The 13,499-nt window shown below is 51.1% G+C and overlaps 1 protein-coding gene across 3 annotated transcripts in view; it reads left to right on the top strand.

The window, feature by feature from the left end:
• The window catches only part of AKAP1 (A-kinase anchoring protein 1), a 31,896-nt gene extending 19,323 nt beyond the window's left edge, over positions 1 to 12,573 (top strand). For all 3 annotated transcript variants that reach the window (XM_080924657.1, XM_080924655.1, XM_080924656.1), the window contains exons 3-11: positions 2,361 to 2,494; positions 3,873 to 3,999; positions 4,531 to 4,658; positions 6,601 to 6,778; positions 8,384 to 8,534; positions 8,906 to 8,973; positions 10,165 to 10,238; positions 10,988 to 11,050; positions 11,543 to 12,573. In XM_080924657.1, the coding sequence (XP_080780783.1) occupies positions 2,361 to 2,494; positions 3,873 to 3,999; positions 4,531 to 4,658; positions 6,601 to 6,778; positions 8,384 to 8,534; positions 8,906 to 8,973; positions 10,165 to 10,238; positions 10,988 to 11,050; positions 11,543 to 11,617 (998 nt within the window). In that variant the 3' untranslated portion in view covers positions 11,618 to 12,573. The remainder of the gene's footprint in view (positions 1 to 2,360; positions 2,495 to 3,872; positions 4,000 to 4,530; positions 4,659 to 6,600; positions 6,779 to 8,383; positions 8,535 to 8,905; positions 8,974 to 10,164; positions 10,239 to 10,987; positions 11,051 to 11,542) is intronic.
• The last annotated feature ends 926 nt before the right edge of the window (positions 12,574 to 13,499 follow it).

Raw genomic sequence — 13,499 nt, 5'->3', positions numbered from 1 at the left:
CACCAGTCAGCCTCAGTGTCTCTTCTCCTTTGGACACCTGCCCTTGGATGGGCCTTTGAGGCCTCCTTAGTGGTCCCTCCCAATGCCAGGGATGGGTGAGCATCTCTTAATGGCCGACTTCCTTTACGTATGTGCTTGTTCCGTGTCTCCACCTGCTCTTCTCAGAAGCCCTCGAAGGGTAAGTTCCCCCAGGACAGCTGCAGCTTTGAGCGCTGGTGGGAGGCTCAAGCTGTCTTGGGTTGTTGCTGTGATCACCTCCTTTGCAGAGCCTCAGCCATCCTTTTTCTGTGCAGTTGCAGCTCCACCCCAGGAAAGAGGGCACTTTGGTAACGGAGGGTGCACTGGGTTTTTCGAGTGCTGACCCCAGCGTAGACAGTTCAGACCGCTAACTTACAGGTCAGCAGCTCCTGACCCTGCTTTGCAGCTCCCCAGGGGTATGTTATCTCCCAGTAACTTCCAAGCAGCTCATGGCTTATTTGTCCTGGAGTGTTCCCAACCAATTCCATCCAGGAAGCTTGGGCATTTTTTTCTGGTGTTTTACTATTGTCATTAGAATCTGGGGTGGGGGTACCACACATTGGATTTTTACATCCAAGATGCTGTTGCTTGAGACCATGATAACTTTACATACCTTCAAAAGGAAGCACCTTCTGTCCATTGAAACTGTGGGAGGCCAGATAATGTATTAGATTTCCTATGCTAGGATGCTAAAAGGCTAAGATTAAAAACAAAACAAAACAAAACAAAACTGCATCTTAAAATGGGCAAAAAGGGAAGGTTTAAAAACATTTTAAGAATAGAGGAGTTTGTATTTGTCTGATGCCCATTATGGTAATGAATGAGCCCCTCAGCCCTATGGCAGCTCTGGATGGATTGTGGTAGCTGTGCAGGTGCCTGAGGCTCCGAGCATAGCTCTAGAGGAGAGACCGTAATGAGTGGGAGGCAGGGTAGTCCATCAGTTATAGCTTGGGGATAGTTTTCAGGTTAGCCTTAACCCTGCTATGTGTGCTTCCCTTGAGGTTGATGTCAAGGGGGCTGGGGGTGGGAACGGGAATGGGTTGAGGGAGCTGAACACAGCAGCCTGCTAAAGGCCTGGTATCGTTCTGAGTTACTATGGGGAGCCGCTGGCTTGCAGGTATTGGCGAGTCTAGTTCTCTTAGATAGAGGTTAGGAGCTTTGTGGTAGGAAAACTCCAGCAGCCTCTTTTACTTCAAATAGCTACCCAAGTTGCTTTCTTGGGTGGAGTCGTCTGCTGTAAGCCTAGTGTTGAGGGAGATCGCTTTGGAGGTCTCTTCCTTGCCCAGAGGCCGAGTGTACCGTAGTCTTTTATATCCAGACAGTAAAGGATTGCTTGGAAAAGAATTATGTCCCAAGTTTGGGGAAACCAGGTGGAAAATAGCCTAATTAGTTGGCTTATACGAGTGATCTATTTCAGGCCATTGAGTTTGGTATTTCAGCCAGGGCCGGATCTCCTGACTTCCCTGGATGGTCCCTGGTGCTTATTTGGTCTCCTCTTTCTCTTCCTCCTTCTCTTCCTCCTCTTGTTCTTCCTCCTCCCCCCTCCTCCTTCCTTTTTCTTCTTTCTTCCTTCTGCTTTTTGTAATGATCCTTTTGTCATGTCCTGGGGAAGAGTTGAACGGCCTAAGTTGGTTCCAGAGACACATTCTCCACTGTTCTCTTGGAATAATAACCTTTGGTTTCTCTCACCAAGGGCTGTTTGAGCCACCCCATATTCAGAGCTTCACAAGCTGCTAGTCCCAAAGGGGAAGGGAGGAGGGCCATCTGGCGTTGTTCTTAACTGCCAGAGATCATTAGTCCCTCTTCAGTCCTGAGAATGGGACCCTCAGAAGGCTATCTTACTGTGATTGCCCACATACCTTAGAACATCCCCTCCCCCAAGCCTTGGCCTTGGAGACTAGAGATTCTTAGTCTGAGGGGCTGGGGCATTTGGAAAGGGATCAGGGTGATTGTGACAAGAAGTTCAAGGCCTGCTCCTGGAACTGTGTAGATCTGTGAGTCATCTTGTTGGCTCCCCTCCCCACTATACCCTGTGTAAGCCCCTCTCTGGGTATAGAGTGTGCCTCTTCCTAGCTTACCACGTGTGTCTCTCTGGCCTAGCAGCTGTGGCTAGGCACGGCTGCCAAATAAGCAAGCGGGACTGTTTAGTGACAGGCTAAAATTAGGTGTATGGGTACCCTAAGCCTCCTTTCATTGGGTTTCCTGAGCCTTCTAGTCTGGTGTCTGCCAAGCTCTCGGGGGTGTATGTGTGCAGGGCCTCCCAGTATTGTAAATTTGGGAAGCTGTGATAGAGCTGAGCTGGTGTCTGTGTGTGTGTATATATGTCGCTTCCTCCCCTACAGGTTCTGACGGGAACAGTATGGATTCAGTGGATAGCTGTTGCGGGTTTACCAAGCCTGAGAGCCCCCAGAGTGTCCAGGCAGGCTCCAACCCTAAGAAGGTTGACCTCATCATCTGGGAGATCGAGGTGCCAAAGGTAAGGGCAGTGACCTTCCTTTAGGCTAGATTCTGTGGGATCTCAAAGTTTCCTCAGTGCCAGGGTTAAAGGATGCCAGCGAATGGCATTAGATGGAGCAGGCTGGGACGCTGTGGGCAGACCATCTTCTTCCCTCCCCTGTTTTGCTGGGTTCCCCAGGCTCCTCGGTGTGGGCTGGGGCTCAGGTCTTCTGAATGCTAGCGAACATCAGATGGAGGAGTGACTCCCTGCTCCACACTGTAAAGTGACTAGATAACTGAGCAGAATGTCAGCTTCTGTAGAGTAGAGAAAGCCTGAGACAGAAGCAAAGGCAGGCAGGCCAGCCGTGAGCGGCTGTGAGCATGCTCATTCCCTCTCACCTCACCCTGTGATTGTTAAGCCAAGATTGTGGTGTCTTAATACTTCTAAATGTTTAACAATTTAATTTTCCCGTGCTAGTCTTTAAAAACATTGTTTTAACTGCATTGCTCATTGTATGAATGCCTAGTGTTTCACCTGTCCCCAGCGCCTTAGTAGTTTCTTGCCCCTTGCTGTTAGAACTTAACTTATTAGTGTTTATACTGAGGTTCAGTAGTAATTGGCAGACACTTAATCTTAGGGCACTTGGCTCCGTGCTGAGCTGAGGACCTGGCTCAGTCTGAACTTCGGGTCAAGACTCCTAGGCTGCTCCCGGGCTGCTGGCTCCAGTGGCAGTTTTCTTCCCTAGTGACCTTGTTATCAGTCCTGCCCTCCATAGTCACAGAGGGCATAGTGAGGCAGGCTCTGGGTGAGTAGGGACCATGTCCCTTGCCACCCTCCAGGGCTGGGGTCATTAGGAATTGTTGTGGAACTTGTCTTACGTTTTAAGTCTGGTGTCTTCTGTTCGCCTCAAACTCTGGTGTACTGGGCACTTGTACATGCTGTTCCCTAGTGGTGGGGTGGGAGCCTTGAGTGTTCTCGGCTTTCGTTGTCCAACCAGCTCCTTTGTCTATGGCCCCTAGGGGGTTGGAGGGGCAGGGATGTTCAGAAAGAGAGTCAGCCCTTATAGCAGTGGATCATTAAGAGTGTGTGCGTGTGTGTAGGAGGGGGTACTGTAATATTCTGGGTCTGGGCCACATGGTTAGGATGAGATGCTGAGTCCTGGGCTAGGCTGTCCCCTTCAGCTGCTTAGCAGCTGTGTGGTCTTGGCTGAGTTCTGGAGCGTGTCCTGGCTTGTTTCCCTTCATGTGTAAAATGATAAGTTGTCTGTCCATAGGTGCTATGACATAAGTACTTAGAACAGTTCTGAAAAATACATGCTGACAGAAACTGTAAGCTGGACTAAGCCTGGGTCCTTGGGCAGTGAGGAGCTTGTTTCCTGTCACCCTTATCTCTCTCTTTCTCTCTCTTTCCCTGGAAGCACTTAGTTGGTCGACTGATTGGCAAGCAGGGACGGTATGTGAGTTTTCTGAAGCAGACATCTGGTGCCAAGATCTACATCTCCACTCTGCCTTACACACAGAACATCCAGATCTGCCACATCGAAGGTCAGTGGCAGTGTTGTCCTGTGCTTCGCTCCCTTGCCTGAAACACAAGGCAGTAGCATCCTGGTTGCAGCTGTTTATTTGGAAGTTTAGCCTCCAAATAGAAACTGTGGGTTTCTAGTTAGAGGCCATGCTGGAGTCTATCAGACTCCAGTTCAGGTGCTTACGGGAGACTCTGCCTCTCTGCGCCATGTCTCTGTCTGACCAGGATAAGGATGGGTGCTCAGTGACAGGGCCAGGGTCCTGGGTCACATTACCTGTCATCCACATTTCCCTCATGTGCACAGGTACCTTCTGACTGAGTTCACCTGTGCCTTTCCCATCTGCCAGTTTCTTTGTGTGTTCAAAGAATGTCAGCATGGCAAAGGTACCAAAGGGGAGTAGATTTAAGTGACTTCATTCCTAAAGCAAAGCCAATGCTTGGCGCTTTAGAAACCCTTGCACGTGAGAATCCCGAAGAGGCCTGAGGGTGGGTTTGCGTTTGCTGTCATTTTTCTTTTACCCACAGAGGCTGTGTCCTGTCCTTACCCGTAGGCTCTCAGCATCACGTAGACAAAGCTCTCAACTTGATTGGGAAGAAGTTTAAGGAACTGAACCTCACCAATATCTATGCGCCACCACTGCCTTCGCTGGCACTGCCCTCCCTGCCGATGACATCTTGGGTGAGCATGCTCTACGGCATCTCAGTTCTCAACCCTTTGCATGTGGGCCAAGCAGGCCAATGGGTGTGTGTATTCTCTGCTCTGGCCTCCACTCAGTTCTCTGAAGGCAGGATCGAGTGCTGAGGGCCAGCGCCTCTTGACACCATACTAGGGGGATTATACTTTCCTGCCCCCTGGGCTTGCTTTCTTTTTTCTAGGCTTTTGACTATGGAGGGCTAAGCTAGGTGACTGGGTGTGAGCTTCTGAAACTCTGCGGAGGTCTGGGTAGGATCTGCTGATAAGGATTTGTGTGAGACTTAAATTCTTTCTGGTCAGCTGGGCTAAACAGCGGCCTTAGCAAAGGTCTCCCTCCTCTTACCTTCCCTCAGGAACTGCCTGGAATTTAGTTGGTAAATGCAGAGTCCCTAGCTTGGAAGCCCAAGAGGTTAGCAGAAGAGAAGGTAATGTTTCCAGAGCGATGAGCAGGCATGCCCCTGGCCCTCCCTGGGCCTCTTGTTGCTGGGAGTAGATGCTCAGCTATGGGCCACATACTATTTACTGCATTTTAGATGGGTTGAACAAACTGCTTCAGGAAAATTGCCCCTTAGGGTTTTGTTTAGGAAGGTAGGTGTTTCAGCTCTGTCTTCCCCAACCACTTGTGCTATAGGGGGTGGAGGTAGGGTTCTTTCACTGTGGGCATTAGGGAATGGGGTGGGCCCCACTCCGTGCTTTACTTCTGAATTAGAGGTTTTCCCAGAAGCCTTGGCTGTAACCTGTTTTTAAATAATAGAATGGCTAGTGCGGGTGGTGTCCTTCCTTTGTGTTCTGCTTGCTCACGGGACTGGGTAGGAGACTCCAAGTGTTTTGAAGTCAGCAGGGCTGTGGGGACCCATAGAAGTCAAAGGATATTCTTGGGGCACTAGGTTTGAAGGCACAATCCAAACCTTCCTGTGTACCTTTATAACAGAGCTCTACTTTGTTGTCCATAGCTTAGCGTCAGGGAAAAGGGTGCTGGGGTATGGGGCTTTTAGAAACCTCTGCTAGGACCTGTTGCACAGCACCTTAGCAGATGAGCGCGTATATAGACCCCACCCAAAGTAAAGACAGGTGGAGGCAAGTAGAAGGCACAAAGGAGTGAAAAGGACACCAGGGGACCTGGCTTGAGGCTGCTGCTTGCTGTTCTAAAACAGGGAAATTCTTCCACACTCTAGAGTCAACTGCAGGTCCAAAGAGGCCTGAGGAGGCTCACCCAGTATTCTCAGGCATGTTCTGAGCAAACTGTTCACTCCCATATTTGCTTTCCTTGACTTACAGAATCATCAAAAGAAGTGGGAAGGGGGCTGGAGAAATGGTTCAGCAGTTAGGAACACTGCCTGTTCCTTTAGAGGGTCCGGGTTCAATTCTCAGCACCCACACGGCAGCTTACAACTGCCTATATAACTACAGTTCCAGGGAATCCATGGCAGTGGCATGTGCATGGTGCATGTATGCAAGCACGTGTGTGTGTGTGTGTGTGTGTGTGTGTGTGTGTGTGTGTGTGTGTGTGTGTGTATGCGTGTGTGTGCGTGCGTGCACGCAAAATATCCATACACATAAAATCTTTTAAAAAGAGTCAAGGGAACTCAGTGAGCATGAACTAAAAACTGACCCAAAAGGAATGAGAGAGGGGAAGTGAGTGAGTGAGTGAGTGATTGCATGCTCCAGAAGATGGACCCTTGCCCAGCCTGTGCAAGGAGCCAGCACTGTATATATAGTTGGCCTCTGGCTGCCTATTTGGGCTAGGGGGTTTCCTCTATCTTAGGGGAGGCTGCCTCTACTGGCAGGTCTTGGTATTACAACACAGCAGCCCACACTGTTATTTGGGTACCATGTTACAGATGGCTGTGCTAGTTCCTGGACTTGCCCTGGGGATCCAAAACCTGATCATAACTGACACAGTGTTGGCTGCCTCTTCCTCCTCCAGCTCATGCTGCCTGACGGTATCACTGTGGAAGTCATCGTGGTCAACCAGGTCAATGCTGGACACCTGTTTGTACAACAACACACACACCCCACCTTCCACGCACTGCGCAGTCTGGACCAGCAGATGTACCTCTGTTACTCTCAGCCTGGGATCCCCACCTTGCCCACCCCAGTGGAAAGTAAGTGCTTCCTGGAGAGTCAGGCCAAGACGTGTAGGCAAGGAGGGTGCCCATGTTGTCCTTGGTCTTGTTTGGGCTCCCTTGTGTGACACATCCTTTAGTTATTGTGCCGTAATGGAATCGTAGAGGGCTGAGTTCCTGGCCAGCCAGTGCTAGCTTGTTTTGCTGACTGGCCAAAGCAGTAGGGTTGGAGTGACATTTTGCCGGGTGGACTCATGTGATAGCGCTGACACTTTTTTTTAAGATTAGATTTGCTCATTTTATGTTACGCGTGAGCATTTTTGCCTGCGTGTGTGTATGTGTACCACATGTGTGCTTGGTGTCCCTGGGAGTCAGACAGGGCTTCAGGTCCCCTGGAACTGTAGTTATGGACGGTTGTGAGCCACCATGTCGGTACTTGGGATCAAACCCAGGTCTTCCTCAAGAACAACACAGCCGCCTCTCCAGACTGGGCTTTGTGTCTTCCAAGTGGGGTGATACTCAGTGGTACCCACACTTGCCCACCAGGAAGTAGAGTGGATATGCTGTCTGTGTCGTGTGGTGCACTTCCGGTGTGACTTGTCACTTGTCTGGGTTGTTGGTACATGACAGGTGAGGTCACTATCTAAACAAGGGACTTGCTCAGGCAGCACTTGAGCAGGGGCCGGGGTGTCACTGGTGCCTTTGTTGCTTTTATCAGTGGGTAGGGGACTAAATGCAAAACATCCCTCCCATCTCCTGTCTATAGCGGTTTCCCTCCTTTAGGAAAGATGGGGTTTTAATTTCATCAGATTCTCCAATGATCTAGCCATAGGTCAAGCACAAACTGGAGTGGAAGGGTAAAGCTGCACTGGGGCTTTGCCGCCTGGGTCAGGACCAAGTGTAGTCGGCTACTGCAGATGCTGTGACCCTTACCTGATCCTGCCCAGTCTGGCTGCCTGGGGGCACTCTACTTCCTGAGGCAGAGGCTAGATGGTGTGAGCTATAGACCTAGGATGCCCTCTGGTCAGGCTCTCTGTTGGAGTTGTTGTGGAGTTAGGTAGACTACATCCTACGTGCTGGGCCACTGAGTTTGGCAGCTTGATTCTCCCCAGGGACTGTTCCTTAGGCCCAGGGGCTGAGAGGTAATTCGGTGAAATGCTTGTCACGGGATGTGAGTTTGATTTCCTCTAGTTTAAAAGAAAGAAGGAAAAGCTGTGTGTAGTGATATGCTTGTGATCCCAGCACTGAAATGGCAGAGATAGGCAGAGGTCTGGAGTTCACTGGCCAGCCAGCATTTTTTTTTTAAAGATCCAATATCTGAGAATGGCAGCTGAGGTCATCTCTGGCAGGCCCTCACTCCTGTATTGTACTAGTTTTAATGTACTAGGCTACATTTCAGAGTCATGGACCCAGACTGAAGGTCCGTCAGGATTGGGTAGCTTTGGGGATGATCTGGGTTTCTTTCCCCTTGCTTGTCTTGGGCTCTGGGAGAGGTTTTGTGGAGGATTCGTATTGTCCCTGCCCCTCCCTGTGAAAATGCATGCCTCTGACAGTGTGGGAAGGTGGGGAGCAATGACCAGGGTAGCCCTTACAGCCCTGTCCTAGGCCAGACGTGTTCCACACACTTGTCCTCCCACCCTGCAGTAACGGTTATCTGCGCTGCCCCTGGTGCGGACGGGGCCTGGTGGCGAGCCCAAGTAGTGGCCTCCTATGAGGAGACCAATGAGGTGGAGATTCGCTACGTGGACTATGGTGGCTATAAGAGGGTGAAGGTCGACGTGCTCCGGCAAATTAGGTGAGTGGGACTCCTTGGCCAGTCACAGTCACCCCTGCATGGCATGGGTGCATGGCTCAGTTCTACCCAGCTTCCGATGGGGCTGGAGTCTTCCCTCCTGCTGCCAACTCTGTGTTCACAGTCATATGTAGACCAGTGTGATGCCTCAGCTACACAGAACTAGAAAGCGGCTCTGTGGGAGAAGCCCCGGGCATCTAAAGTGTGAGAGACGCTTGAGTTTGGTGAATGACTCCCTGAGTCTGGCTTATAGCAGCTGTCACCTGCATTCAGGTGTGCTCATCAACCTGGATTGTAGGTGTCGCTGTGCTGAGTAGAAGATCCATCCAGATACCGTAGGTCCTGTCCAACCCATCCCTCTCTTGCCTTTCCAGGTCTGACTTTGTGACCCTGCCATTCCAAGGAGCAGAAGTTCTTCTGGACAGTGTGGTTCCTCTGTCAGGTAACAGGCAAGCCCCCAACTGCTGGGGGAGGGGGTGAGGAACACTGGGGCATTGGGATCTCACCTGTAGCCTGTGTAGACATAGTTGCTGTCACTGTTAGCTTCTGGTTGAATAGTCTCGACTGAGGCCCAGAATCTCAGGTTTCTAGCCAGTCCCCAGACGAAGCCAGTGCTGCCGTGACCTCACTCAGGGTCTGCTGCTCGGCACTTCGCCGGCTTCCAGCCTCCAGTGAGGAAGGTCACAGTGCTCGGCGGTGTGGGGACCGAGAGCATGGCTAACAAAGGGTGCTGCCCTCCCTCGTCCTCTCCTGGCATGATGGGATGGTGCTCACACAGCAGGGTGGCTGCGAGAGTCACGTGTAGTGATGTACAAAGTGCTCAGATCATAGCTTCTCGTGTTGTAGGTAAGTGTTTAACCCGTCACCCTCTCCCAGGCAGGCCCTTCAGATGCTCAAGACTTACCACAGTGTAACCAGGTGTGATGCTGCACACTTAATCCTAGTATTCAGGAGGCCAAAGCAGGAGGATTGCCATGAGTTTGAGGCTAGCCTGAGCTACATACATAGCAAGAGCCTGCCTTTTTTTTTTTTTTTTTTTTTTTTAAAACAGAAGCTCAGGTCCTGCCAGAGTACTGGAGGCACCCTCTCTGTCCCCTCTTTTCTCCCAACCTCTTTCTGTTCTGTCCACGTTACTATCTGGCCAAGCCCATGGAAACAGGCCCTGCTTTATCACAAGACTCACCCAGCTCACCTTCCACCCTACTACTTCCTGCCTTGGCATGTTCTTTTCTTATACGTCACTTTTATAAGCCAGCCACATGGAGTCCTGCCCATTAGATGGCATCCACCCATACTGGGTCCATTGACGGGATTAGAATGTTGCCTTTGGGGATCAGCATTTGCTCATAAAGTAGACATGTCCTTCTGTCTTCTGGGGCATTGCTGGTTTGGTTGGAAGTACACAATTTGTTCAGCACAGCTGGCCCCATTCTGTGTACCCTATGCCTTGGGGGACACATGCAGCCGTGGCTCCCCTGTGTTTATCCACTTGAGTCCAGAGGCATAGGCTCAGCTGGCAAGGTGGCTGTCCTAGACACAGTCCTGCAGTCAGAAGTGTCTGGAGCAGCCTACAGGTGACACTATTTTGCCCTAGAGGGCATCTGAACTGTTTTGCCTTTATCTTCTCTTCTAGATGATGATCACTTTTCACCCGAGGCAGATGCGGCCATGAGTGAGATGACAGGCAATACAGCACTGCTGGCCCAGGTGTGTGTGTAAGAGGGCAGGAGGCTGGCCCAGGTGTGTGTGTAAGAGGGCAGGAGGCTGGCCCAGGTGTGTGTGTAAGAGGGCAGGAGGCTGGCCCAGGTGTGTGTGTAAGAGGGCAGGAGGCTGGCCCAGGTGTGTGTGTAAGAGGGCAGGAGGCTGGCCCAGGTGTGTGTGGGGGGGAGGGGGAGCTGGCCCAGGTGTGTGTGTAGAGGGGAGGGGGAGCTGGCCCAGGTGTGTGTGTGGGGGGTAGGGGGAGCTGGCCCAGGTGTGTGTGTGGGGTAGGGGGAGCTGGCCCAGGTGTGTGTGTGTGGGGTAGGGGGGAGCTGGCCCAGGTGTGTGTGTGTGGGGTAGGGGGGAGCTGGCCCAGGTGTGTGTGTGGGGGGGGAGGGAGAGCTGGCCCAGGTGTGTGTGGGGGGGTAGGGGGAGCTGGCCCAGGTGTGGGGGCAGGGCAGGAAGCTGGAGACTAGCCAGGGGCTGTCAGTGGAGGCTTCTGCCTAGTGCAACTTAAGTGTCCAGACTTGAGATCTGACACTTAAATTCCTCCTGACCTACGGTCATGAGTCTGGGGAGACCAGCAAGCTTGAAGAAGTGCGTAAGGCAGGCCTGGCACACTCCTATAATCAAGCACTCTGTAGGCTGAGGCAGGGAAGACTTTGAGTTTGAGGCTTGTCTGGGTTACATAGTAAAACTTGTCTCAGGCTTTGAGTGTGTATAACCTAAGATGTTTTCTATGGCCCATGTCCCTCCAGGTGACAAGCTACAGTGCAACTGGCCTTCCTCTCATTCAGCTATGGAGTGTGGTTGGAGATGAAGTGAGTACCCCTTTCTACCCAAGCTGCTGTTAGTGGCAGTAGGCTGACGGGGAACTAGTTCTGGCCACTGTTAGACAACATGATTGTGGACCATGCCATTCACACGGGACACGGGGCATCACGGTTGGGAGTGATGACATTAGTGTCATGTAGTGTCATGAAGCTAGATGTGCTGTTGAGCATGTAACTTCTGGGACAGTCTCTCCCAACATGAAGTCTCCTTAGTGCCAAGCGGGGGAGACCCTGCTCCAAGCCTTCCAGGACCTCTGTCCATTGTTCCTCTCCTCACCATCAAGGCTCGGATTTCTTCAGGATGCTAGAAGCCCGTGCCAAAGGGCACGAGGTTTGAGTGAGATCCTGTTGTGGTTTTCGGCTCCAGGTCTGCATCTGTTCCCTGGCTGATGACTAGAGACTTGGGTAAAAGGACCCGTGCTGACTTGAAACCCAGCCCCTAGGTGCCATGGAGAATTTCAAGAAAATTCTCTTTTCCAGGTGGTGTTGATAAACCGGTCGCTGGTGGAGCGAGGCCTTGCACAGTGGGTAGACAGCTACTACGCCAGCCTTTGACCTTGGCTCTCGGCTGCTTCGGACTTCTTTGCACTGTTGAGATTGGGTTTGGCACTCAGGACAGAGATTTAACAGCAGAGTAACAAACACTGTTCTCACTGAGTCTTCTTTCCCCATTCTGTTGTCCTGTGGAGGAGATTCTCCCCAGGAGGAGCTGCGTGTTCCTTTCAAAGCCTTAGAATGGCGCTTCACCAGCCCGACTGGAGGCTGTCTGCAGGGAGGTCTCTTAGCTGGCTGTCATGTTCCCATTCCATCCGCTCTCCCCTCCCCACCCAAACCCCACACACTGCAGCAGGCAGGCCAGGGCGGGTGTGGGGCTGGCTGAGAGGGTCAGTTCTGAGTGCAATTCAGGGAGTGAGACACGGACTAACTGGTATCGATTCCCTGTACAGCTCACTCGGATGAATTGACGGTGTTTAGCAGTTTTTATATACTTCCTCCAGGTCTCTAGGAACTCAGACTTTTTTAAACAGATGTAAATAAGGAGCAATTGTCACACCTGACCCCAGAGAGTGGGGAGAGGGGAAGCTATTATCTTGCCAAGCCTGGTTGTAATTTGTAACCATTTTCTATTTGTGCAAACTCTGTAAATATATGTTTAAAGATGTAATATTTTGTACAAGACACACTGGAGAACAAAGGGAACTCAAAACTCTTCCACATTCTTCACCAGGAAATAGAAGTTCATCCATCCCACGGAGTGGGACTCACTTCCCTGCTGCTTTAGTCAGGGGCCCCTGTGCTTCCTGTGCAGACAGGAAGCTGTATGGGAGACTGTCATTTGGGGATTTGATTTTTTTTTCCCTGTACGCATTTAAAAAAAAAAAAAGACTTTCATTGAATTACCTTGCAGTGGTGTGTTTGACTCTTTTATAGACTGTCTTTAGCATTGTGCAATTTAAGAATAACTTAAGTATCTTGGACTTTACATAAATCTTGAATTGTATAAACTATAACCTTGAGTCCATTTTTTTTCTTCAGTGGTGGCAAAGATTTGGGGCTGGGACTAAGGAGGGTGGTTGTGAGTGGTGTGGTCTCTAGAGGGTCCAGCTCTGTCTCTCCAAGGGCCGTGATAAAAGAGACCCCACATCTTAGAAGACATTTTGGCCTGCTCTTCCCCTTTCCCCCACCAGGTGGCAGTCCAGCTTCCTCTGGCTTCTGCATTCAGAGAGGACTGGGTGTGGTGTAGGGAGAAGATATAGACTGTAGAGGATAGAGGGACAGGCCTCTGCAGTCTGATGACACCAGAGTGCTTCCCTTGGGATGGACTAGGTGTTGAGACAGGCTTCTCTAGCCAAAGCCATAGGGTCTGGGGAGGATGTAGATTCTTGGTCTTTCAGATCTCATCTTTGGAGTATGACTCCATGGGACATGGTTGGGAATTGGGGAGGAAAAGCAGGTTGGAGGGCCAATCCTGAAGGCATGAACTCTTCAAACAGGCTCTTCAGAGGAGCAGGTGTTTGGAGTTTCTTAGGTGAGCTCATCTGAGACTCCTGTTACTAGTGGTCATCAGAGGCGTCTTAGCCTGAACCAGCTAGTGGGAGAAAAGATCCAGCCAACTGCTGGGGGCGAAGGGTGGGGTCCTGGGGTACTGGACTTCTGATGGTAGTTTCTCAGATGTGCCTCTCAGCCCTGAGAGACAGGGGTGGCTGGTCATTGCAGAACCTAGGTTCTAGGTTTCTGTGACTGCAAGGATGGCTTTGGTTATACCAGGATCAGCATCCGGCTCCTGAGAACAGAAGTCACAGCCATTGCAGGTTTAAGGTAAAATAAGACTGGCACTAAAGGTCTAGCGTACTCCCATAGGGAGCTGTGCCGTGCTGTGGTGACAGACTCCACAAGCCAATGAGGCAGGAACCCTTCCTTCCTGGCTGAGCTACTT

The sequence above is a fragment of the Micromys minutus genome (assembly GCF_963924665.1).
Source record: "Micromys minutus genome assembly, chromosome: 10".
Taxonomy (NCBI): domain Eukaryota; kingdom Metazoa; phylum Chordata; class Mammalia; order Rodentia; family Muridae; genus Micromys; species Micromys minutus.
The sequence above is the reverse complement of the archived record's forward strand: the minus strand, read 5'-3'. Positions and strand labels throughout refer to the sequence as shown.